At 40.5% G+C, this 24833-nt stretch overlaps 1 protein-coding gene and 1 pseudogene across 1 annotated transcript; both read right to left on the bottom strand.

The window, feature by feature from the left end:
* Positions 1–182: 182 nt before the first annotated feature.
* On the bottom strand, positions 183–15083 carry LOC115363878 (GDP-L-fucose synthase-like; annotated as a pseudogene).
* Positions 15084–20607: 5524 nt separating this feature from the next.
* Positions 20608–24446, bottom strand: alkbh7 (alkB homolog 7). Its single transcript, XM_030059102.1, has 4 exons — positions 24017–24446; positions 22144–22317; positions 21683–21807; positions 20608–21091 (listed from the first exon to the last, which is right to left on the bottom strand). Exons 1-4 carry the CDS (start codon positions 24302–24304, stop codon positions 20971–20973), a joined length of 708 nt encoding a protein of 235 aa, XP_029914962.1. The 5' UTR covers positions 24305–24446; the 3' UTR covers positions 20608–20970.
* Between the last annotated feature and the right edge of the window lie 387 nt (positions 24447–24833).

Raw genomic sequence — 24833 nt, 5'->3', positions numbered from 1 at the left:
GGTTGCACCAAAGCATCTTTTGTCAGTGTTTGAGTGCCATTACAGTAAACTAATAGCTCTATAGCTTAATTTACTTATCACATCCACTCTATTTAGTCATTTCCTGTTATCTAGTACAATGTATATGACTCAATCAAATGAATTAATTGTACAAATGTACAATATCAAATACAACTCTTGAAAGATTGTTTTGTTTTAATTGCTATTATACAAGTAATGCACTGCAATCAGTTAACAGACCATGGTTATCTGGATAATAATGCACAGCACAGTGAATTAGCAGTTCTTTTGCAGAGATCAAATGCTTTAAAAATGGTATTAACTCTTTCTTGTGTAGCGGAAAATTCAAAGCCTCTTCGCAGCACTTGCAGAACTGAACTGAGTTATAGCTCAAAAATTACAAGGAAATTTATCAAACGTTTGATTCAGAACAAGTTGAATTTCAGAATTATGAAGCTCCAGTGGTTTGTCTTTTTGTGTCTTGCCTGGTTATTTCATTTGCGGGCAGTAGCATAGTTGGCCACAAACCAACTACAGGTCATTTGTATGGCTGTAAACAAAAACAAAAGAAAATTATATTTTGGAAACATAAGTGGTATTCAAATTGCATGCAAAAACACTTTCAAATCCCTAGGTGAGACAAAGCAGGGACTAAGCAAACAAAAACACTGTTGATTCATTCATTAACCCCTTTAAGGTCATGGTACATGAATGGATACACTGGAAAGCTTCATAATTAATTTACCTATTCTGGTTTATGACTAAGTATGAATTTGGATATTGAAAGTCCAGACCATTGCCATTGCTGCCTATTATTTCAAATAATTTTAATGATGTATTTTCAGTTTGGACACAGTGAATTTTAATTAGATGTTCACACGACAGCAGCATTGTACTTTTTTTGCTCATCAAATAGCCAGATCCATGGTGTCAAGATAAACTGTGATCTCTGACCTTCTTTCAGGGGTGTGAATGTGAAGTTGGGGAGGTAGCGTCTTAGCTTGGCATTGCTAGCGGTTTTCTTCATCTGCCCATCAGACTTGGTGGTGTCAAACTGGTGTGAACGGTCAAGGAGAGATGAGGTGGGTTTCGCTGGGCCTCAGACCTTTGTTTTCTTTATATTTTGCATTTACAGTGAATCTAGAAACTACATACACTACATGAAAACAAATTCTGAAAACCAGTGCAAAAGATGAAAACCACATCTCTTAACTCCACCTGTTTGAACTTGCTTAGGCTTTTCTTCCAAAACATCATTATTAAATAAAAGCACATACCTGAATAATAAACTTCTCTGGGATTCATAAAGTAATACATGAAATAACACATTGTTTTGTTGCTGGTAAGCAAAACGTCTTTTGTACTTAAATTTGACGATGTCTCATCACATTCTTCATTTTGCTGTGAAGTCATCTTGTTGTCTAGAGAATTTAAATGTGCTGAACCTTTGTCACAAAAGTGTGAATGAGTTGGTCAGTTCCCCAACTACTTTATTTTCACACATGTATTGTTATATCTATGTGAAGATACTTCATATTTCTAACCTCTGGTCATACGTTTAGTTCATTAAAACATCTTAATACTAAGACCATACAACAGAGATGTTCCATATAGTTTAAATAGTTAACTGGCTTTATTTACATGTCAGTTTATATGTGTTTCACTAACTAAGAATTTGGGAATGAAACAATCTTCTGTTGTAAGTAGATGTTGAGTCATGGCAAACAAATAGCGTTTTTCCACTATAGTACCGTGCCGCGCCATGCCGTGAAATTCACGGTTCCGCATTCATTCCCACTACACCAGCCCGCTTGGTTCCGGGAACCAACCGTGAAAGATTTCAGCCCGGTTTGACATCTGGTGCTGGCCCGATTAGAACGGGGCCGCGGAGGCGGGCCTAAATATGATCTCCTTCGTGATTGGTCCGTTAGAATGTCAGTTAACCAGGCTGCTACAAACTGACAAGTGACAAGTGTCAACCATTAAACCGTCAGCCAGTAGGCTATTATTTACAAACATTCGTTTCTGGAGAGATTATGGAAGAAATTGATTTGCTTGCTGAGTGTTTTGTTGGGTTTTTCTGTTGTGTAGCCTAGTTTACATTTTTTTTACAAATGGAAATGGAAATGTGACCACTTAGCGCAGATGGCAGACCATCTGTGAAGATGATGATGATGGCATCAGGTGGGTCGGCCGCCAGCCCGCCGACCAGTGTTGCGGCCGGCCCGCTTGACGCCGACCAGCGGCCGGCCCGCGACACAAGATTTTTATTCAAAATCTTGTTTGAATAAAAAAGCCACTGGCCAGCAGCAGGTGGGCTGGCCAGCTTACCTGCTGCCGACCAGTGGCTTTTTTATTCAAACAAGATTTTGTCCATTAAAAAAAAGTAGCAAAAAGCTAATGTAGGCTAATAACTGACAGTTCCTCTTGTTACTATAACAACTCCATGGCAACGAGCACGCCTCTCTAATTCTATGACGCCGACCCGCTGGTACCATAAGCAATGGAAACACTCCAAGGCCAAACAGGGCCGTGCTGGGCTCAGCCTGGCACGGCCCTTCACGGCACGGCTCTTTATAGTGGAAATGAGCTAAAAGTGTGCTGTATTCTGGCTTGCTGACTAAAAGTGAAATGAGCTAAAAGTGTGCTGTATTCTGGCTTGCTGACTATTCAGTGGAGAAGCCAAATAATCCCAGCCCCATTTTTGTTGAACAGGGCTAACAGGGACAGAGTGGAGGAGCAGTGGGGAATAATGAAAAAGATACAAGTATTTTGCCTTTGAAGTCCATAGACTGTGCAATTATCTCCACAGCATCTTTGATTGAGACCTCATCCTCTTCGGCCACTGTGCAAACGAGAGGCTGTGTCAGTCAAACAAAACATAGTTACATGCACACATAAACAGAATGTCACTTGTGTGTGTGTGGAAGTCATCTGGCCCTGGTGCATGTGTGTTCAAGCTGTATATATTTGCAATGAATTGTTTTCAACCCGCAACTTTCTCTCAGTAGTCCTCTATTTATCACAAACAGAAACATACTCAGCAGCACACACAAGCAAATACAGGCTATGAAGGAGCATAAAAGAACACTATACTCACCAGAGAGGATGATGGGGTCAATCTCATCATATTCCCTTAGTACCCACACAATCAGACGGCCCAGGTCCTGAGAATGAACACACACATACACTATATTACCAAAAGTATTCGCTCACCCATTCAAATGATCAGAATCAGGTGTCCTAATCACTTGGCCTGGCCACAGGTGTATAAAATCAAGCACTCAGGCATGCAGACTGTGAAACAAGACATTTGTGAAAGAATGGGCCGCTCTCAGGAGCTCAGTGAATTCCAGCGTGGAACTGTCATAGGATGCCACCTGTGCAACAAATCCAGTCGTGAAATTTCCTCGCTCCTAAATATTCCACAGTCAACTGTCAGCTCTATTATAACAAAATGGAAGCGTTTGGGAACAACAGCAACTCAGCCACGAAGTGGTAGGCCACGTAAAGTGACGGAGAGGGGTCAGCGGATGCTGAAGCGCATAGTGCAAAGAGGTCGCCGACTTTCTGCACAGTCAATTGCTACAGAGCTACAAACTTCATGTGACCTTCAGATTAGCCCAAGTACAGTACGCAGAGAGCTTCATGGAATGGGTTTCCATGGCCGAGCAGCTGCAGCCAAGCCACACATCACCAAGTGCAATGTAAAGCGTTGGATGCAATGGTGTAAAGCACGCCGCCACTGGCCTCTAGAGCAGTGGAGACGCGTTCTCTGGAGTGATGAATCACGCTTTTCCATCTGGCAATCTGATGGACGAGTCTGGGTTTGGAGGTTGCCGGGAGAACGGTACATTTCAGACTGCATTGTGCCGACTGTGAAATTTGGTGGAGGAGGAATTATGGTGTGGGGTTGTTTTTCATGAGCTGGGCTTGGCCCCTTAGTTCCAGTGAAAGGAACTTTGAATGCTTCAGGATACCAAAACATTTTGGACAATTCCATGCTCCCAACCTTGTGGGAACAGTTTGGAGCGGGCCCCTTCCTCTTCCAACATGACTGTGCACCAGTGCACAAAGCAAGGTCCATAAAGACATGGATGACAGAGTCTGGTGTGGATGAACTTGACTGGCCTGCACAGAGTCCTGACCTGAACCCGACAGAACACCTTTGGGATGAATTAGAGCGGAGACTGAGAGCCAGGCCTTCTCGACCAACATCAGTGTGTGACCTCACCAATGCGCTTTTGGAAGAATGGTCAAAAATTCCTATAAACACTCTCCTCAACCTTGTGGACAGTCTTCCCAGAAGAGTTGAAGCTGTAATAGCTGCAAAAGGTGGACCGACATCATATTGAACTCTATGGGTTAGGAATGGGATGGCACTTCAGTTCATAGTATGAGTAAAGGCAGGTGAGCGAATACTTTTGGTAATATAGTGTACATAGATAGACACACATAACATAATCAGGAATTTCTAATTTAAGAATACAATTTAAATATAAGCTGCCAGTTCTTGCACAAAGATGCAGGACTATACCAGAGAATAGATGAACTGTCTTCTAGGAGTCCCAGAGCCAGACACATTCAGAGCAGTTCCATCCTCTGTGAGAGAGTGAGGCACAAATGCTTTACTATGTGTGTGCACACAGGCATGTGAGCACGTGCATAGGGGCAAGAGGGTCTAAGCTACTTACTTTTGGCAGTGTATGTCTTGTTTATGAGTGCTGACAGCACATGGCCATTTTCTATGTTGAAGTTGTCATAAGGGCCAAACACATTGGTTGGGATGACTGCTGTGTAGCGACGTCCATACTGCTTAAAGTAAGCCCTGTACATACATGTACACACACACACATGCATGCATACACAGGTTAGACAGAATTTTAGATGAAGCTTTACAGTTGCCACAATAAGCTGTGTGGTTCGTAATGATGAGTATGCAGGTATCATTAAATTATCAAGCTTAGCACCTTTAAAGCAAAATTGAACTTAATGGTAGTGAATTGGCTTGTATAGTTACCTGGGTGTGTTATGAGTCCACCTGGTGGTTAAACATCTTTATTTTTGCTCCGTGCTCCCCTAGACTGTTAATCCAGATTACTGTATTTGTATCTCTCCATTCAGTTACATAGTGCAGCAAAATAGGTCCCTAAATAACATGTTTAGCACATGAACAAACGCAAACTCAGCAGATTAAGCCAATATAAAAAAAAAAACAAGTCTCAGTGCCCTGATTGATTGATTGATTGATTGACATGATTACATTTATGAAAGTACAATCAAGTTGTTTCTTCCTCGTCATAAAATTAGCATCTGGAAGTTTCCTGCAGGCGCTACCTACCAGATCTACTTTCATTTCCTCAAAAATGGGGACCAGTGACCTGCCAAGATATGTATCACTGATGAACAGTGTGCCCCTGGCTGATATTTACAGAACCTGAACCAAACTTACACCATCATACACCAAAATGCTCTGTGTGTCATGCTGAATGTGGCAATACCAACTGTGAAACAATGTGAGGCCTGCTGTGGAAGCCATTGGAAGTTGTCCTCTAATGGGAAGTGTGCCCCTGGCCGCTCTTAGGGTCATAGCAGAAAACGCTTAACATGTTTGATGTATAACGTGTAGTGTGTACAATTTGCAACAAACCCATTATCAAAAATCTTAAGCATTTTCTGCTGAATTAAATGGTACCAGGTTAAAAGCAATCTGATCTCTACTTTTGATACTACAAGCCTCAGAATGTTTTTGTTTGTTTGGTACTGACATAATCTCTCTGGCATAATTTTGTTGGCACTGGTTTATGCACTAAAAGTGTTAGTTTGGGACCTGTGCTATAGAGGTGAATGGAAAGATAAAAATACAGTATTCTGGGTTAGCAGCCCAGTAGAACATGGAGCAGTTAATGAGAAAATTACACCAGCATGTGGACTCATAACTTCCAGGGAACAATACAAGCCAAAACTCAACAACAATTTTGCCTTAAACCGTATCATTCAGTGATTTTCTTTTGAATACTTCTGCACTGTACTGAAAGGTAAATCACATATTTCTGTTAACTGTCTATAGACCACTGAAATACTCTGCTGTCCATTATCTCCACTGATTATGACCGATTCGTCATAACTGGTAACTTAAATATCCACATACTCAATCCTGATAGTGATAGTTTATTTCAAAGTGCTACTGTTGTTTATAAATCACTTAGTGGTATTTTGATATGCTTGAAAGTACAAAACAATGGAGATCACCAAGAATCTGCTTCACAAAATTAAAAAAAAATGTGGCCCAACTCTATAGCCTCTTCATAAAAAAAAAAAGTCTAAATTGAAATGCACTAGCTTGCTAATGCTGTCGTTTTAATTAATTTGACATCATTAATAAATGTCCAGAAGTTAAACATTTTTAGACAGTGTCTTCAATCCTTTTTGTCAAGATGACTTCGTATCAGAGTCCCCCATCTGTCCACACCACATTTTTGTGTGCTTTGCACAGCTCACCTGTTCTGGACATCAATCATCCTTTTAGCATGTGAATAGCCAAAGTTGGAGTCATGGGGTGGCCCGTTGTGTATCTGTGGGAATTAGGGATGACAAACTTCAAAGATTATTCTTTGGCATTTCTGCTTTATTTGACAGTCAATGTAGAGCGCATGTGTCGAGCCATGTGCCATGGAGGGCTAAGAGGCTGCATTTTTTTTTTTTTTTTTCAACCAAAACCAGTGATTTCACTAATTAGTTCCTCCTCTCTGCTTGAAGGGGAGGAAATAAACTGGTGGAGTTTTTGGTGGGAATGACATGGAGCAGAACTGAGAGATGTGATCTGCAAAAATGATCACATCTATTCACTGGGCAAAACTGAGCTCATTGAAGCCAGGCATTTTTCAGCTGGCTATCAACTGACTTTCTTCCTTATTTACAATACACGAAAACCATTTTTTATATTATGCAGCAGTACCACAGTCATTCTACTATTCATTGTCATCTCATGAAACTCTCCACTGTGGTCTGAGGTACAGCCCTAAAACTGTGGCACTCTTTTGAGTGCAGATATTCAAATCATTCCGTTTTCTCAAGGTGTTGAGAGACTGAAGAGGAAATGTTGCCGTTGTGGCCTTGGCAGTGCAGCAGGATTCAAATATGTTGCAACATCAGTCTTCACACATCACACCACACACAGCTGCTGAAGCTGTCCATAAAGAAGGGTTAGGCAGGCCTGCCAGCTGCATTTGTGAAGCCTAAAAGGCTGAATCTCATCTTTGAGTACATATCATCACCTTAGCACCCCTTCTCTCCTGAGACATCAACATGTTCAAGAGTTAAGAGTTATAAGTGTTCCTTGCTTTGCACTGTCCAAGAAGAGGAGAGGGCTAAGGTTGAGGATTCTGGTAATCAGCAGTCCAGAATGTAGCCCAATATATGTTATCCTTTGTCAAGACTATGTCACTGTGGAAGAATAGCAACAAAGAAGGAAAGAGATCTCTCTCCTATGGCCAAAAAAAGCAACATTTAAGAAGAAGAAGAGGAAGATTACGAAGGTTAGTCTCCTTGAAAAACTGATCAAATGCATAATATAATTTGTACTGTGTCATCTGCTGATGCTATATAATTTGCTAAGGACACAAAATCAAAAAAATCAAAAAATAAATAAATAAAATAAAAATCAGACAGTGTCAGCCAAAGTTAGAGCTTGATAATGTTTGATATCGAGCCAGAATGAGCGAGACTTGCAGCCAATCTCTCTCTCTCTCTCTCTGATACGTTATAGGGACATAATTTTTATATTTGCTGCCTCATAATAAGATTAACCAGAACAAAAACTGTCATCACTTCACTACATGAGATGGAATTTATAACCAAATATCACATAAATGGAGAGAGTTTAGTACAGCTCCTGAAACACGAGTGCAATTCTTTGGTATGAGGAAAACAAAAGTGGCAAGCTACTCACTATGGGAAAATGGTTTTAATTTAGGGGAGGGTATTGATAAGAAATTATCGATATCAATGCCATTATCGATTCTTCTTATCGATACAATTCTTTATCAATTCTCTTATCAATTCTAAGTATGGTATTATGTCCCTGGGAAACACAGGGGGTGGTGAGGTGGCTAGTAGCGGTTTTTGTCACGAGCAAAGCGGGCAGCCACCCGGGGCGGAACATTGGGTGGGCGGTAAGAGCACTTAAAAAAAAAAAAAAATCATCTGTGCCGCGAAGCGGTTTTCTATTATCTAGAACACAGTTTTTCAAATGGGTGTACTACCCCTGGGGGTACTTGGAGGAACTCCAGGGGGTACGTGAGATTTTTAAAAATTATACAACACGTAGACCCGACCGAGCAATCTGATTGGTCAATCAGATGTCTAGAATGTGCTCAAATGAGCAATTGAGTATGGCTAGCCATGATGCTAACGGAACTGGGCGCAAGCACCTCGTTCCTGACCACATCAGTGTCATGATGTGATAACGGTCAAACACACCCTCTTGTGTAATAATGCTTAAAAACCTCATCACTGAAAATATTACTCCGCCTATATCTTATTGCCCGGGTCTGTGTGGTTTCCATGGCAACACGAAACGTTTCACTGAAACCCGCATCAAAAGCCGCTGTCAACTTTGTTCGTGATCCAAACGATTTTGTCACACAAATCAAAATCATATGGTGTGACACTATTTTGGGATATTTCAACGGGCAACTGTTTTGACACCCTTGGGAAGGAGAGGTCCTTCTTCAGCAAGGTGGTTACTAGCATAGATATCTATAATAAAAGCCTTTATTATAGATATCTATGGTTACTAGCAATACCAGACCATAACAGGTTTCTGAGGTGAGTTATAATTTTTATATTTTCAATAAATCAGATCTTGTTGGCACTCTGACAAAAGTCCCACTTCCAGATGTCTTTTGGTGTGAAACATTTTTCATAAAAATGCAAAGAAAATTAATTTTAATTTTAATAATTACATGTAAATCTATGTTGCTTTGTTATAGCTAGCATGTTGTTAGTATGCTAATGTGTAGCTACAAGACTCAAGGTTGTGCTAAGTGCAGAAAACATAATATGGTGTGATGACATTTCATCATATGCTGTGACATGTCTGCCTGTCACGCCATATGATTTGATTGTCACACCATATGATACGAATTGTAATTTCCTGGAGATATAACAATAAATAACAAAGTCCAATGTATGTTTTGTCCTTTTAAACATTTGTTTGGGTCCATCATCACATAAATGCTGTAATTATCCACAGTAGATTGTGTTTAGTTTAGTTTAGTTTTATTCGGTGATACAGATTTCTAGTTTATCAGACAGATACAGCAGACCCCTTCACAGAAACCTTAGAATGCTGTTTAAGTCAAAACAATGTTTTGTCTTCGTCTTAAACCATACATTCCCTTTTCTTTTGTCAGCTTGAGGCAGATAATGACGAGTGCAGAGAGGACAAAGAGATACAGGGAGAGACTGAACTCAGACCCTGCAAAGAGAGAGGAGTTGCTGACAACTGTCTGTCTCCATTCATTGACCAATAGGAAGGTCTGAGGGAGGGTTTTAGGGGTTGCCTTCATTGTTGATTCAAAAGGCCTTAGGGCAGATTTCTTGAAGCCTGGCAACTAAGAGGAACCTAGTTATGAAATGAAGAGAATAGACTATGGGGAACAATTTGATGTACTGATTAATAAATAAACATATTTATTTAAATGAAATGTATTTTCTGATGATGTCCAGGCCAGCAAACAAGCCTTGCTGGCCCAGTTGGCCCACAACTGTTAAAATGTTCACACTATTCTGTTTCTCTGTTAACAGATATCAAGAAAAGAAACAGAAAGGGGAGATACCTGAATTCAGTATCAAGAGTCTTTTGTTATGTTTGGTTGAAAAATCTGAAAAAAATGAGTAATGAACTGTTTTAATGTTAAGTATGTTCACATAAAGCATAATGTTCTGCATAATATTGAGAAGGTCTTTGACAAATATAGTTTTTATTTATACATGTTTGACACTGAAGACAGCAAAACAGCCATGTCATGTCATCCATATCAAATCAAACAATAAAATTGGAATATTACCTTCCAGTAGTTATGAGTGGTTAAATATTTCCTGCCATATGAGTGATCAGTACTCACCAACAGGTAGGCTAATACATGGTTTGCATTGACACATGGCGACATGATCATATGGTGTGACAATATATCATTTGGTGTGACATTCCAAATTGTGAAAATAATATACCTTTATTAATGATAAAACCTGAAAATGTTTGTGGAATACATAGAAAATACTGTCAGCAAGAGTCACAAATATTTTTATAATTTTATAGCAAGGTTTGTCACAATAAATAGAAAATATGTTGAAAGGCCGACGACATAGGTCTCACATTGAGCGATGATTTAGAAAATAATACACAAATGTAATTAATTTTCACAAAACTATAATATATAGCGGGTAGTGGCAGCGGATAGCGGGTGGCACAAGATAGGGCCCAGTGTCTCTGCTTATTGATATAAAATAATCATAACTGTGTGGCTGAACCAGGTCCACTGACAAAAGTTCTATTTCATTGTTTCTAGACTTTAAAGGCAAAACTTCCTTTGCAGTAATAGCACATTTACTGTGTTTGTTTCCAGTAATTTGACAACTATAGCGACTTTAATGTGTACTTTTATTTAGGACTGTAGAAGTGCAGTTAGTGTGGCATGTAGGGAAGGCTGTAGGATAGGAAGCAGTTAACTACTTCATGAATACCTCTCTTTTCAGTTTCAGGACAACAACAACTTGTGCTGTCAGGTAGGCAGGTGCAGTTAGTCACATCTGCCTCGCCTTGGGGTGAGGCTGATGTGGTGAGCCTTTGATATGGTGAGCTACAGGCTTTATTTGATCCCTCATATTGCATTATTTGATCCCTCCTATTGTCCTGGGTCAAACCAAGACAATAGGAGGGATCAAATAATGCTTTAAGTAAAGTTTAAATGGGGAATAATGTAGTACCAGTCAATGTGGCAGAGTCTCTACCTCATGATACAGAAGGAGAGTCACCACAGAAAAAAAAAAAAAAAATTATAATGGACATATCTAAACACTGTCTCCAAATGATAGTCTTGCTAGCAACTAAACACCCTCTTTTTGACTGGGGTATGATTAGTTGCTAATGACAGTCTCATATGGATATGTGGATATTGCTAAGCTTGCCACAGTCTCATCAGCTGATTTGTTGTTCAACCCCTTGTTGTCTTATTGTTTTACTATTAGTTACTGAACTCACCATGGTCTCATCAATGGGGTAGGTGGTTTTAGATGCAGCTGGACAGACAAGACACTACCTTGGTGACACCCATGTCATGAGCAGTTTGTAGTACATTGTCATTGATCTTGAGATTGTCCCTCTGCAAAAATGTTAAAAGACAATGTGGATATTGTCTGCAGTATCTGAAACATTGCAATAATATATCAGCCTCTTTCTCTGTTGTAATACTGCATTCTCACCAAAAAGTGCAGGTTGCTCTTCATGTGTAGATACAGTCCTCCCACTTTTGCAGCAAGGTGGATGACATGGGTGGGACGATACTTTTCAAACAAAGCCCTGGTCTGCCCAACATCTCTGTCAACATTATAGCACACAGTTTTAAACAGGAATAAATTACACACTGGAATGCAATAGCATTGATTTGGAAAGGTTAGAAAATGATACATAAAGGTAGCCATTTGAAGTCTGGGTTGAGCACTCAGCCCTCTCTCAACAACTGTTGCAGTGCCCTTGAACAAGACCCCTCGAATGCCATAGTAGAGGTTCCCACTGTCCAATAATAGTAGTCTGTCATTTGGACGTGTGTCACTGAACAGCTCCTACCTATGAATATGAGTAAATAAGGCTGATCTTAATCCAGTCGCAACCAATCAGAAGTGCTGCTTATCAAGTTGTGGAAAAAGGTCATAAATCGATCTTATTTTTAATTTCACAGTTACAACATGGGCAGGACAGAAAAGAAAAGTTCAATGGAATAGTTTTAATAATGGCATACTAATTAGTTGGTATGCCATACTTGGATGAAAGTGCCCTAGTGAAGCAACTTACACAAGATCGGCATCCTTAGAAGAGAGGAAAATCCATTCTTCTCCCTCCAGTTTCCCACCTTCCTCTTGCACCACATGCTCGATGGCTCTTCCTACCAGCCCAGATCCCCCTGTCACAAGGACACACATCTTTCCTGCATTGCTCTCTGACCCCATCTTCTCTTTGTCTCTGTTGGCTAAAAGTCTATCTATCTATCTCTATAGATACACTATATTACCAAAAGTATTTGCTCACCTGCCTTTACTCATACTATGAACTGAAGTGCCATCCCATTCCTAACCCGTAGAGTTCAATATGATGTCGGTCCACCTTTTGCAGCTATTACAGCTTCAACTCTTCTGGGAAGACTGTCCACAAGGTTGAGGAGAGTGTTTATAGGAATTTTTGACCATTCTTCCAAAAGCGCATTGGTGAGGTCACACACTGATGTTGGTCGAGAAGGCCTGGCTCTCAGTCTCCGCTCTAATTCATCCCAAAGGTGTTCTATCGGGTTCAGGTCAGGACTCTGTGCAGGCCAGTCAAGTTCATCCACACCAGACTCTGTCATCCATGTCTTTATGGACCTTGCTTTGTGCACTGGTGCACAGTCATGTTGGAAGAGGAAGGGGCCCGCTCCAAACTGTTCCCACAAGGTTGGGAGCATGGAATTGTCCAAAATGTTTTGGTATCCTGAAGCATTCAAAGTTCCTTTCACTGGAACTAAGGGGCCAAGCCCAGCTCCTGAAAACAACCCCACACCATAATTCCTCCTCCACCAAATTTCACAGTCGGCACAATGCAGTCTGAAATGTACCGTTCTCCTGGCAACCTCCAAACCCAGACTCGTCCATCAGATTGCCAGATGGAAAAGCGTGATTCATCACTCCAGAGAACGCGTCTCCACTGCTCTAGAGGCCAGTGGCGGCGTGCTTTACACCATTGCATCCGACGCTTTGCATTGCACTTGGTGATGTGTGGCTTGGCTGCAGCTGCTCGGCCATGGAAACCCATTCCATGAAGCTCTCTGCGTACTGTACTTGGGCTAATCTGAAGGTCACATGAAGTTTGTAGCTCTGTAGCAATTGACTGTGCAGAAAGTCGGCGACCTCTTTGCACTATGCGCTTCAGCATCCGCTGACCCCTCTCCGTCACTTTACGTGGCCTACCACTTCGTGGCTGAGTTGCTGTTGTTCCCAAACGCTTCCATTTTGTTATAATAGAGCTGACAGTTGACTGTGGAATATTTAGGAGCGAGGAAATTTCACGACTGGATTTGTTGCACAGGTGGCATCCTATGACAGTTCCACGCTGGAATTCACTGAGCTCCTGAGAGCGGCCCATTCTTTCACAAATGTCTTGTTTCACAGTCTGCATGCCTGAGTGCTTGATTTTATACACCTGTGGCCAGGCCAAGTGATTAGGACACCTGATTCTGATCATTTGAATGGGTGAGCGAATACTTTTGGTAATATAGTGTAGATAGATAGATAGATAGATAGATAAATATAGATATTTTATAGCAATAACAGAAACACACCTAAAACAAATTGATGACAATACAGATATATATTTTTCAACCATGTTAGTATTCTCAACACTGTAAAAAGTCTAACATGCAGTTGTTCATTCAATCTAATAACTTCCATTGAAAAAAGAATAAAATTATTGATTTGATTGTGAAACTCTTTCTTTTTTGGATTTTGAGACATCAGTTTTGATTTCTACGGAACTAAATATCCGCCCAAAGGACACAACACAAATGTTATTGATTTCTCACTGACATATTTTTTAGTTCATGTTCAGCAGATAATATTTTTTTTTATTTTGAGTCAAATGTGATTCACGTGAGATTACATGTGCCCCACCAGAAACAGTTATCTTTTTGCATGGCCTGACTGGCGAGAGACATCTTTGATGGATTACACCCAAAAATAAACGTAAGTTGCACAGCAGAAGGATATTCTCAAATTTTTAGTGTTTTGTAAAAACACTAAATAGCAAAGAATGGCCCCATTTAAGCTGGCTAATCAGCCACCACCAAAGCTAGCTAGCCATCTTTGCTTGTAGCTTGTAGCTAATGTAGCTAACGTGCAAGCTGGTTAACATTGACAGTCAGGAATGCATGTTGGCCAAAAACTAAAACCCTCGTTATGATTGGGCTAGGTTACATTCATGGCTAAACCAATATTGGCTAGCTACATTCTTCATTCCAGACACATTTTTCAAAAGTTAGCTGTGAAACCAGGACAAATGTTTCAAAAGAAGTGTTTTTTTTTTTTTTTTTGGGGGGGGGGGGGGGGGGTTGTTTGTTTGTTTGTTTGTTTGTTTGTTTTGTTTTTGTTTTTTGCAATACACTACTCTGGCTATGATGCACTTTGAAAGTTGTTGAAAGTTGAATATTGAAAGAATAATTAATTTTTGAAATAATGTATTGGCCAAGTGTCTTATCTTTTATAGAGTGTAAGATGGGAAATGCAATGTGAAGTAAAATGAAATGTGAAAAATATAGTTTGATTATGTGTAAATGAATTTACTGGTGTCAACACAAACATTAATTATTTATTTGGTTCAATGTAAATAAATTAGGTTGGTTCATTTGGATCAAGACAAAGAATTAAGGTTGGGTCAAGTGCAGTAATATGGTTTACATCAACATAAAAGAATCAGCTCATAACAAGTGACTAAATTTAGATTCTGTGAAGTCAAATATTTTAGATGTGACCACTGAACATCAAATTTTTTAATTTGAGCAAGGTTTTTCTTTTTACAGTGAACCATACTCGTTTTTGAAAGTACATAAAAACCATCAAATAAAAACCATGCCAATAAATACCATTTAAGTAAATATATATATATATATTAACAAAATTAAAATTAACAAAATAAAAATTAACAAGACAGCATTAAAAAGTGTCGCCTTTCTAAAGACTTCATACTCCTTACCTGTGCTGTGTGCTTGCAGGCTCAAGTGGGTATGATGTTTGTGTTTAGCCAAGCTAGACTGTCAGACTGACAGTGTCAGTAGTTTACCAGGAAATCTCATCAGACTGGTTCTAAATGGCAAGCTTGGTTGCCGGCTCTTTCTTCTCTTCTCTTTCACTGGAATCAACTTTATGGTTAATATCAGTTAGAGATCAGAGAATCACTTGATGATCCAGCCTACATGGAGAAGATGGTCTGCTACCACCTACTGGTGTGTTATAGTAACAATCCATTTTAACTGAAATTCATAATCTTCTAAACACATGTACACTACCAGTCAAAAGTTTGGACACACCTTCTCATTCAATGTTTTTTCTTTATTTTTACTACTTTGTACATTGTAGATACACACTGAAGATATATGAAGCAAGATATATGGAATTATGTAGCAAAGAATTTTTTTTTTAAGTAACTCTAAATATGTTTTATATTTTAGATTCCTCAAAGTAGTTACTCTTTGCTTTGTTGACAGCGCTGCAAACCCTTGGCCTTCTCTCAAAGAGCTTCATGATGTAGTCACCTGAAATGGTCTTCAATTCACAGGTGTGCCTTGTCAGGGATCATTTGTGGAATTTCTTGCCTTCTTAATGGGGTTGGGACCATCATTTGTGTTGTGCAGAAAGTCAGGTTGGTACACAGCTGACAGCCCTATTTGACAACTGTTAGAAATCATATCATGGCAAGAACCAATCAGCTAAATAAAGAGAAATGACAGTCCATCATTACTTTAAGAACTGAAGTAAAGGAAGACCAAGACTCACCTCTACTGCTAAGGATAAGTTCACCCTGGACAGGTCACCAGTCCATCGCAGAGGGAGAGACATGAGAGGGAAAAAAAAAGACCAGGAGAAGACCGGGGGGGATAGGGAGAGAGAAGGAGGAAGAGAGAGCTGGATGTGGAAAAAGAAGGCTGTACCAGGGGATCCTGAGGAGAGAACGAGTATGTTAAATCAAACAAAATAGAACAAAACAACCACAACACTACGCACTAAAAGAACACTGATCAGTAGCTACTGCTAAAATACTATCCAATAAAACATTTACAGATTACATACACTACTCACAAAAAGTTAGGGATATTTGGCTTTCGGGTGAAATTTACGGAAAATGTAAAAAGTTCACGCTACAGTGATATTATATCATGAAAGTAGGGCATTTAAGTAAAAGCATGCACTGGTGATTTCCTCATCTCAAACAATTTATTGAAACAAAAGCCAACAACAGTGGTGGGTATACCACAACAAAAAATGTCAATGTCTCAATAACTTGTCATGTGCCCTTGAGCATCAATTACAGCCTGACAACGACGTCTCATGCTGTTCACAAGTAGACTTATTGTCTGCTGAGGCATGGCATCCCACTCTTCTTGAAGGGCGGCCCTCAGGACATTGAGGTTCTGGGGTACAGAGCTCTGAGCCTCTACACGGCGACTCAGCTGATCCCATAGGTTTTCTATGGGATGCAGGTCTGGAGAAAGTGCAGGCCACTCCATCTGAGGTACCCCAGTCTCCAGCAACCATTCCCTAATGATATGACCTTGATGAGCTGGAGCATTGTCGTCCATGAAGATGAAATTAGGCCTGTGTTGTTCATGCAGGGGCACAATGACTGGATTAATGATGTTATTCAGGTAGTATGGGCTTTTCACTGTACCATTAGGGCAGTTCTGTATTGACTTGACACACCTGCCCACACTGTAACACCACCACCTCCAAAGGCTCGTCTGGTGACAACAGTGGCTGATGCATAGGGCTCTCCTTGACGTCTCCAACATCGTTGGCGGCCATCATTTCTGCTCAACATGAATCGTCTTTCATCAGAGAACAGCACTGAGGCCCACTGGTCCCTCGTCCAGCGTAAATGCTCCCCGGCCCATGCAAGACGATGACACCTGTGCCTGGTGGTGTGGTCAGGTACCCTTGCAGGTCGTCTAGCACGCAGACCATGCTGATGTAAACGGTTTCGAATGGTCTGACGTGACACTTGGAGTTGAGTGGCATTCATCATCCGGTTCCGCAGGGCACTGTTCACAATGAAGTGGTCATCAGTGTGGGATGTGGCCAAAGGATGTCCACTTCTATGCCTTTCTGTGACTCTTCCAGTCTCTCTGTATCTCTGTTGCAACTTGCTGATGACACTCTGTGACACTCTAAGCTCTGTGGCCACGTCCATCTGAGAACATCCTGTTTGAAGCATCGCAATGGCGAGGTGCTGCTGATCAATTGTTAGGTGTCGTCTTGGTCTCATGATGCCAAAATGAGAACAGCATGATGAGGAGGACTGTTTAAATACCAATTTTAATTGAACCAGGAAATTTATTGGTCGATTCATGGATCAAACACCTGTTGTGAATTTTGCCGTTAAACTCCTTGTTAGAGAACAGCAACTTGTGCAAAAAGTACTGAAACACTGAACAGTTGGACATGTGCATTCAAAAGTTTACAGAAGGTCACATTAAGTTCACCTGTAAAGGTTATAATGCATTTTAGGTTCATCCTGAAATTTCACCCGAAAGCCGAATATCCCTAACTTTTTGTGAGTAGTGTAATTTGCCATTAAAAAGATGTTAACTCTGGCTTTAAAATCAACAATAGAGATAAAACCCTGCAGTTTTATAGTTTTTTGTAAACTGTTCCAGTCAGAGGGAGCAGAGTACATGAATGCCCTCTTGCCAAACTCAGTACGGGTTCTGCGGACAGAGGTGGGTAGAAAGTGCAGAGAGTGCAAACTGTATGATTAATTTGATGTGAGAGTAAGGTAAGTACAGAGGTATGGGGGGAGTAGTCTCATAATTGCTTTATATATGAAGGTGTACCAGTGTCGAAGCCTACGTGCAGACAGAGACAGCCAGCCTACTTTAGTATACAGAGAACAATGATTGGTGCGTGACTTACAATCAGTAATGAATCTTAAAGCACAATGATAAATGGCATCCAGCATATGTAAGGAGGTAGAGCAGGCATTCCTATACAGTACATCACCATAATCTAACAATGGAACAAAGGTAGCAGCAACAAGCCTTTTCTTTGAAACAACTGGCGGGTTTTTGTCTCTATGTCAACTGTGCAGAGGAGACTGTGCGAATCAGGCCTTTATGGTCAAATAGCTGATAAGAAACCACTACTATCAATCAATCAATCAAATTTTATTTATATAGCACCTTTCAAACAAATGCATGATATTCTCCAACCTCCAGTGCCCCTCTGGCCGCTAGCGGTGCCCCTCCAGCAGATGGCGTCCTTAGCATACTATGCCTATGCCTATACTGCCTATACCATGGCCGGCCCTGTAGAATACAATACATAGAAACCATCAGTAAAATAACAATGAAAATAGAGTACCTATAAAACTATAAAATTATAAGATTATAATAGTATAAGACACTACATAAAGGTCAGACCAAAGAGATGGGTTTTTAGTCTACGTTTAAAAGTTTCAGTGCTTCCAGCTCCTCTCAGATCCTCCGGCAGGCTGTTCCAGAGTTTTGGTGCATAGTGGCTGAAAGCAGCATCACCAAATGTTTTGGTTCTACTCTGTGGAACAGCCAAAAGAGACGAGCCGGATTGGAGGAGCCTACCTGGTTCATGTACTAAAAGCATCTCTGATATATTGTCCGGTGCAAGTCCATGCAGCGCCTTATAAACTAATAAAAGAACTTTAAAATCAATGTGAGAACTAACAGGCAGCCAGTGTAAGAATTTTAAAATAGGCGTAATGTGTGCTCTCCTTCTGGTCTGAGTCAGAACTCTCGCTGCAGAGTTTTGGATCAGTTGCAGCTGATTAATAGTATTTTTGGGTAGACCAGAAAGGAGAGCGTTACAGTAGTCTAGCCTGCTAGTTATAAAAGCGTGCATTATTATCTCTGTATTGCCCAGAGAGAAATGGTCTCACTTTGGAGATATTTTTTAAATGATAAAATGCTGTTTTTGTGACACTGCATATATGTGGTTTAAAATTAAAATCAGAGTCAAATATCACTCCTTGATTTCTTGCCTCTTGGCTTGTGTTTAGTCTAAGTGTATTTAGTTTAGAGGCCAGTTTCTCTCTCTGAGCCTTTGAACCAATAATCAGTAATTCTGTTTTGTCCAGGTTAAGCTGTAAAAAATTTTGTGACATCCAAGCCTTAATATCTAAAATGCAGTTAAAAAGTGAGTCAATTGGTCCAGTGTCATCAGGAGACACGGCCACATAGAGTTGAGAATCAGCAAAAATAAAAGCAACAAGAAGAGATTTGTTTGGATTTGTTTGTGTTTCTTGGCCTAAACAAAGTGGAAATCTGTGCTTTGGTCTGATGAGTCCAAATTTGAGATCTTTGGTTCCACCTGTCGTGTCTTTGTGCGACGCAGAAAAGGTGAACGGATCGTCTCTACATGCATAGTTCCCATCATGAAGCATGGAGGAGGTGTGATGGTGTGGGGGTGCTTTGCTGGTGACACTGTTGGGGATTTATTCAAAATTGAAGGCACACTGAACCAGCATGGCTACCACAGCATCCTGCAGCGACATGCCATCCCATCCGGTTTAAGACCTGGTCCAACCTGGTTAGTTGGATCATCATTTATTTTTTATTTTTCAACAGGACAATGAGCCCAAACAAACCTCCAGGTTGTGTAAGGGCTACCTGACCAAGAAGGAGAGTGATGGAGTGCTGCACCAGATGACCTGGCCTCCACAGTCACCGGACCTAAACCCAATCGAGATGGTTTGGGGTGAGCTGGACCGCAGAGTGAAGGCAAAGGGGCCAACAAGTGCTCAGCATCTCTGGGAACTCCTTCAAGACTGTTGGAAAACCATTTCAGGTGACTGCCTCATGAAGCTCATCGAGAGAATGCCAAGAGTGTGCAAAGCAGTAATCAAAGCAAAGGGTGGCTATTTTGAAGAATCTAAAATATAAAACATGTTTTGAGTTATTTCACACTTTTTTGTTTACTACATAATTCCATATGTGTTCATTCATAGTTTCGATGCCTTCAGTGAGAATCTACAATGTAAATAGTCATGAAAATAAAGAAAAAACATTAAATGAGAAGGTGTGTCCAAACTTTTGACTGGTAGTGGATGTGTGGATTGTGTGGCTGGCACATGTGGATTGCACAGTGGAGCAACATTTCTCAGAAATTCTATCATCCATCTCACCTATCTGGATAGGAGGGATGAGGTTTTGATAACAAGTGAGTTTATTAGTGCTTAAAGTGTGGGAGTAAATTTCTATCATGTACTTTACACACAAAGTGCTCATGTTAAATCAATATAAGCTAGTCAAAAAAATTTCACATGGTTGATTTATGTAACTTCAAGTGTTTCAAGAATTTAAGCATACAGGAACCTACATTAAAATTACGCTGAGTTACGAAGTGAGGTATCTAGTTGCATTGACACCACAGACACTAAAACATGAGTATCTGCATCATAATCCAAATTTTGGCATTGGCTTGGTGGCTGAATGTTGACTCTTGTGATATCCCTTTCTTAGAGCCTCTTTTAAAGACTATAAAAATCAAACAAACAAACAAACAAAACACATCTTCATGGAGTCCCAGTTTTACAACAGAGCAGCAGATACTTCACACTTGCAATTTCACTGAGATTTTATTTTAGCAAAGTGCACTGGAAATATGCTCGGTTTAACAGTGTGTGCTATTAAACACTCCATATTATACAGAAGAAGAGTGACACACCAAAGCCACAATAATTTCTTCACACTATTCAGAATCAATAGGGATTTTCTGGTGGCTCTGGCGTTGGTGATTTCCATTTGGGACGTCATATTCAGCAATCCCACAATCAAGTCCACCTTTAAATACTGATCTAAACATTTTTAATCTATCAATGGAGATCACCAGCATAATTCATGCTGTGTTTTTTGTAATATCCCAGCTGAGTCTGTACTGCAGGTGCTGTATTTGTATTTTTCCCTCCTGGACTCCTTTGCTTCACACAGGAAGGTTCCGACAAATGACAGAGATGCGGCGCTGGCGAGGCACTCTCAGTCCATGGAAGACAGATTCCTCATCTTTCAGGATCTCATGAGTGAAGTCATATCTCGCCTGGTCCCTGGGTGTGTAGGAGGCACAGAAAAAGGACTACTAGATTACAGTTGTTAGATACCGGTTATCCTGTCTAGCAAATTACATTAACGTTCCTGATTAAAATATCAGAGATGGTTTCTAAACTGCTTTTCATTTGTATCCATTACATTGTTTTTCTGTTTTGTGCAAATGTCATTTTCTTAATGTTACCAGAGAGCAGTGCACAATGAGCTTTGGGAAAACAGCTCTAACACGCCTCATTCTAAATGGAATGCAGTATTGTTTTTTTTTTTTCTTTATAAACTCAACATAAGACTGGAGGTTGAAAACAATGATTGATAAAAAGGCACAGAATCAAGGAGGTGGAATCTGAGATCGAACCTGGCCTTTAGTCACTTTTTATTGCGTGGAGTCTATAGAATGATTCACTAAAGGCACAGTTCATTGTGTACTGCAATATCGGTTGTTCCATACTATTTACAAAAAGAAAAGAAAAAACCTAGAAAAAACCTAGAAAAGATCAAATTTATCTTCTAGACATTTTACAGACAAGTAGTCAGGTGTCCAAACTAAATCAAATCATTTTCTTTTGAAGCTACTGCAGTACAGGCCAAACCTCAGTATGTAGAGTGAGCGGCGGGGCAGTAACAAATCTAGCCATTCACTGGGGGCACCCTCCTTCACCAAGCGCATGATGCTGTCTGACAGGAGACTTAACCCTGCGATGGTGCTGCCACAAAACTGTGGACAGAAGGGAAAGGAAGGTGGACAGAAATGAATGATGAAATCAAAGGCACATCAACAAAGGGTCTTTAAAGGAAGTCTAAATAGTCACTCTTTATGAGGAAACTTCGATTGTAGAACAAGGTTCAAGAACAACAAAGTAAAACAGGAAATAAAAGTGGGGATACTGAAATGCGATCAAAATAGCTATTAATAAACATACTGTCATTCTATGGGAATTTCAGATTTCCAGTCACTGGATTTTTTCAGTAAAATCTATGGAAAAAAAACATATCTGCTGAAGCTTTTCTTTTTAGCATTGCTGAGGTCTCTACAAGCAATAGGGAGAATTACCTTGACACTGTCTATGTGAGGTTTGATGTAGCCAGCCTTGTCCAGATCTAGAACATGTACAGGACCAAGGAGAGGACTGCCTTCTCCAAACGCTACAGATCTGACACGACTCAAGACCTCCTCGCATGCTGCGCCCCACTTGACACGCTCCGTCTCTCTGTAGCCGTGAATAGCCTAAAAGGAAGGTTAGTGAGCACATCATAGGTCAGGCCGGTGTCTTAACACACAACCATGCAATATTTTTGTAATAAGCCTTTGTGTTATTTGTGTATCCATGGTGTTACTGTGCTTTACAAGGATTTACGGAGCCAATGCCTTGCGAGCCATGACACCTGCAATTATTAATAACTGTAGCTTATTATAACTAACTGTCAAACAATATGGTGTTTGGGGGTGGGGGTGGGAGTTGATTTTTATGGTGACTTTATGTGATTTTATGGTGAAAATTATTTTTTCTAACAGTGGGATATGATGATGTAAGCTTATGATTCACAGATGAGTTAGTGGAAGTTTTGGCTTGGTTGGTTGGTTTTCATCTTTTTGTCTTTTTTATCTGTTATGAATAGCTAAATAAATAACACTACCTTCGATAACAATAGACGATTACAATGCTTTAAAATGGCTGGCGTATTCAAAATGCAGTCATAGTAGTGCAGTGATTACAACTGCATGTGGCACTTAAAAAATACTTCCTAATAGGATCCTCTGAATTTTCCTTGCTCACAGGTTCCTTGGAGAGCATGAAGCTCTTCATTTGTTTCCATAATGTATTCAAGTAGGTCTTGCTGTAGGTGTGGGGTAATACATGCAGTACAACACCATACACCCACTTCATGGATTTAACACATGAAAACTACTTGGTTTAGGCTATTAAAAGGTCATGTTTGTGTTAAAATAATTTGTCGTTAGGTGAAACTAACAGCGCTCTTGCGTCATATGGAAATCAAAGGTCTTCTACCTGAAAGCCCTGCCAGTTATTGATCCATACCCATACTAATCCATGAAGTTACTGCAGGGGTGTGTCGTGTTGTAAAGTGGATGTGTCATGTTGTGCTGCAAGTACACAATTAGACCCTTCTCACTGTATTGGGACACATCATTTTTTCCTCACCAAGACGGGAATATCTGGGTTATGGGAATGGGTCAGTTGGATAAGGATAGGGTTAGGATGCGGTTAGGGTTAGCCGACCAGAGGCAGAGTAGGGGATGCTTTTCCCATAATCTGTGTAGTAAAAAAAAAAAAAATAAATAACACACTACTGGGACAGCCTGCAAGATGAGAGTTTCTGGGTCACAAAGAAAAGGAGCGGATGGGAAGGAAAGTGGGAGGGAGTTTGTTTATTTATTCATTCATTAAGCCTTTTTTTAAAATTAATTTTGTTTATTGAAGTTTCATGTACAATTTAACAGTAATGTTAAAGCACTTGTCAGTGGCAGTATCGTGGTGTAGTGGCACAGTAGAATGTGAACTTATTAAGGTCACTTTATCTGCAGTTACACCTCTCTCCACCCCCTAAATCTTCTTTGATACCGGCGTTATTTTGGATCTCACCAGACTCTGAGAAAGAGTGCCAACTTCCTGTTAGGATATTAACATGTAAAAAACAAAACAAAACAAAACAAAACAAAACAAAACAAAACAAAACAAAAAAAACTTAATTAAGCGACCATACTTGTGCAATTAAGAGGCGTTTTTTGGCGGTTTCGAACGCGTCTCGGCCAATCAGAAGTGAGGACGAGTTCATGAAATAGCAGCAATGGGTCACAAATTTGAACCAGAACAACATTATGAGAATTTCGTCTTCCAAAATTTCAAGTAGCCTAAGCAATATTAAGTCAACACATCAAGGTCAACCTCTAAAACGTGACTTACATCGTCCCAGTGGTCGAACTCGTAGCGTTTCTTCCTCAAGCCTGGCTCCAGCTCCTGCATAAGAGCTCCCTCTTCTTCCTCACTGATGAAGTCCGCCCTCACCTCCACCTGTGCGCCGAGCCTCTGCACCAGCTGCCGACTCGACCCGACTATCAGCTCCTCATCCCGGAGAGGTAAGAGGCCGCTGTCAGCCGGACCAGAGGAGCCGGCACCGGAGCTGAGACAACGCGGGAAGCGGCACGGATGCGGTTTATGAATTCGTCTCACCAGTGTTAGCAAAAGTTTCATTCTTCCGTCGGAACCAGTCGGCCTCGTCACACAGTCCGTCTTAACCGTGTTTAGCCGCGTTTCGGTGTCTTACATTGTTGACATAAGTCAGGCTGCGATGTGAGGCGCCATGTTGAACACGCAAAGCATTGTGGGGGGTGTAGTCCTACAACGAAAGAACAGCAGGGACGCAGTGTAGTTTGTTTCATCAATCCTGAGCTCACTCATATGTGCAAAATAGTGATGAGGGTGGGGTTACTCAACCAAAATCTTTTACTGTGAACCATCTTTCAACTGCAAGCAGCCGGTGCAGTTTTGTAATTTCTGGATTGAGGACGAGGGAAAAAAAAAAAAAAATTAAAGAATCAAAAGGAAAAATTAATTACAGTGTCACAACCACTCTACTCAAAAAGTCTTTGCCTTAATTACAACGAGCACAGAGTATGATATGGGATATGGAACTGTCTGTCCTAGTGAAGACGGTCATGATATACTGCTTTTTGACTCTGGGTGTCACTGTGGTGTTACATGTAGCCTACCTTTGTTTGAT

Source organism: Myripristis murdjan, chromosome 8 (genome assembly GCF_902150065.1).
Source record: "Myripristis murdjan chromosome 8, fMyrMur1.1, whole genome shotgun sequence".
NCBI classification, from domain to species: domain Eukaryota; kingdom Metazoa; phylum Chordata; class Actinopteri; order Holocentriformes; family Holocentridae; genus Myripristis; species Myripristis murdjan.
The sequence above is the reverse complement of the archived record's forward strand: the minus strand, read 5'-3'. Positions and strand labels throughout refer to the sequence as shown.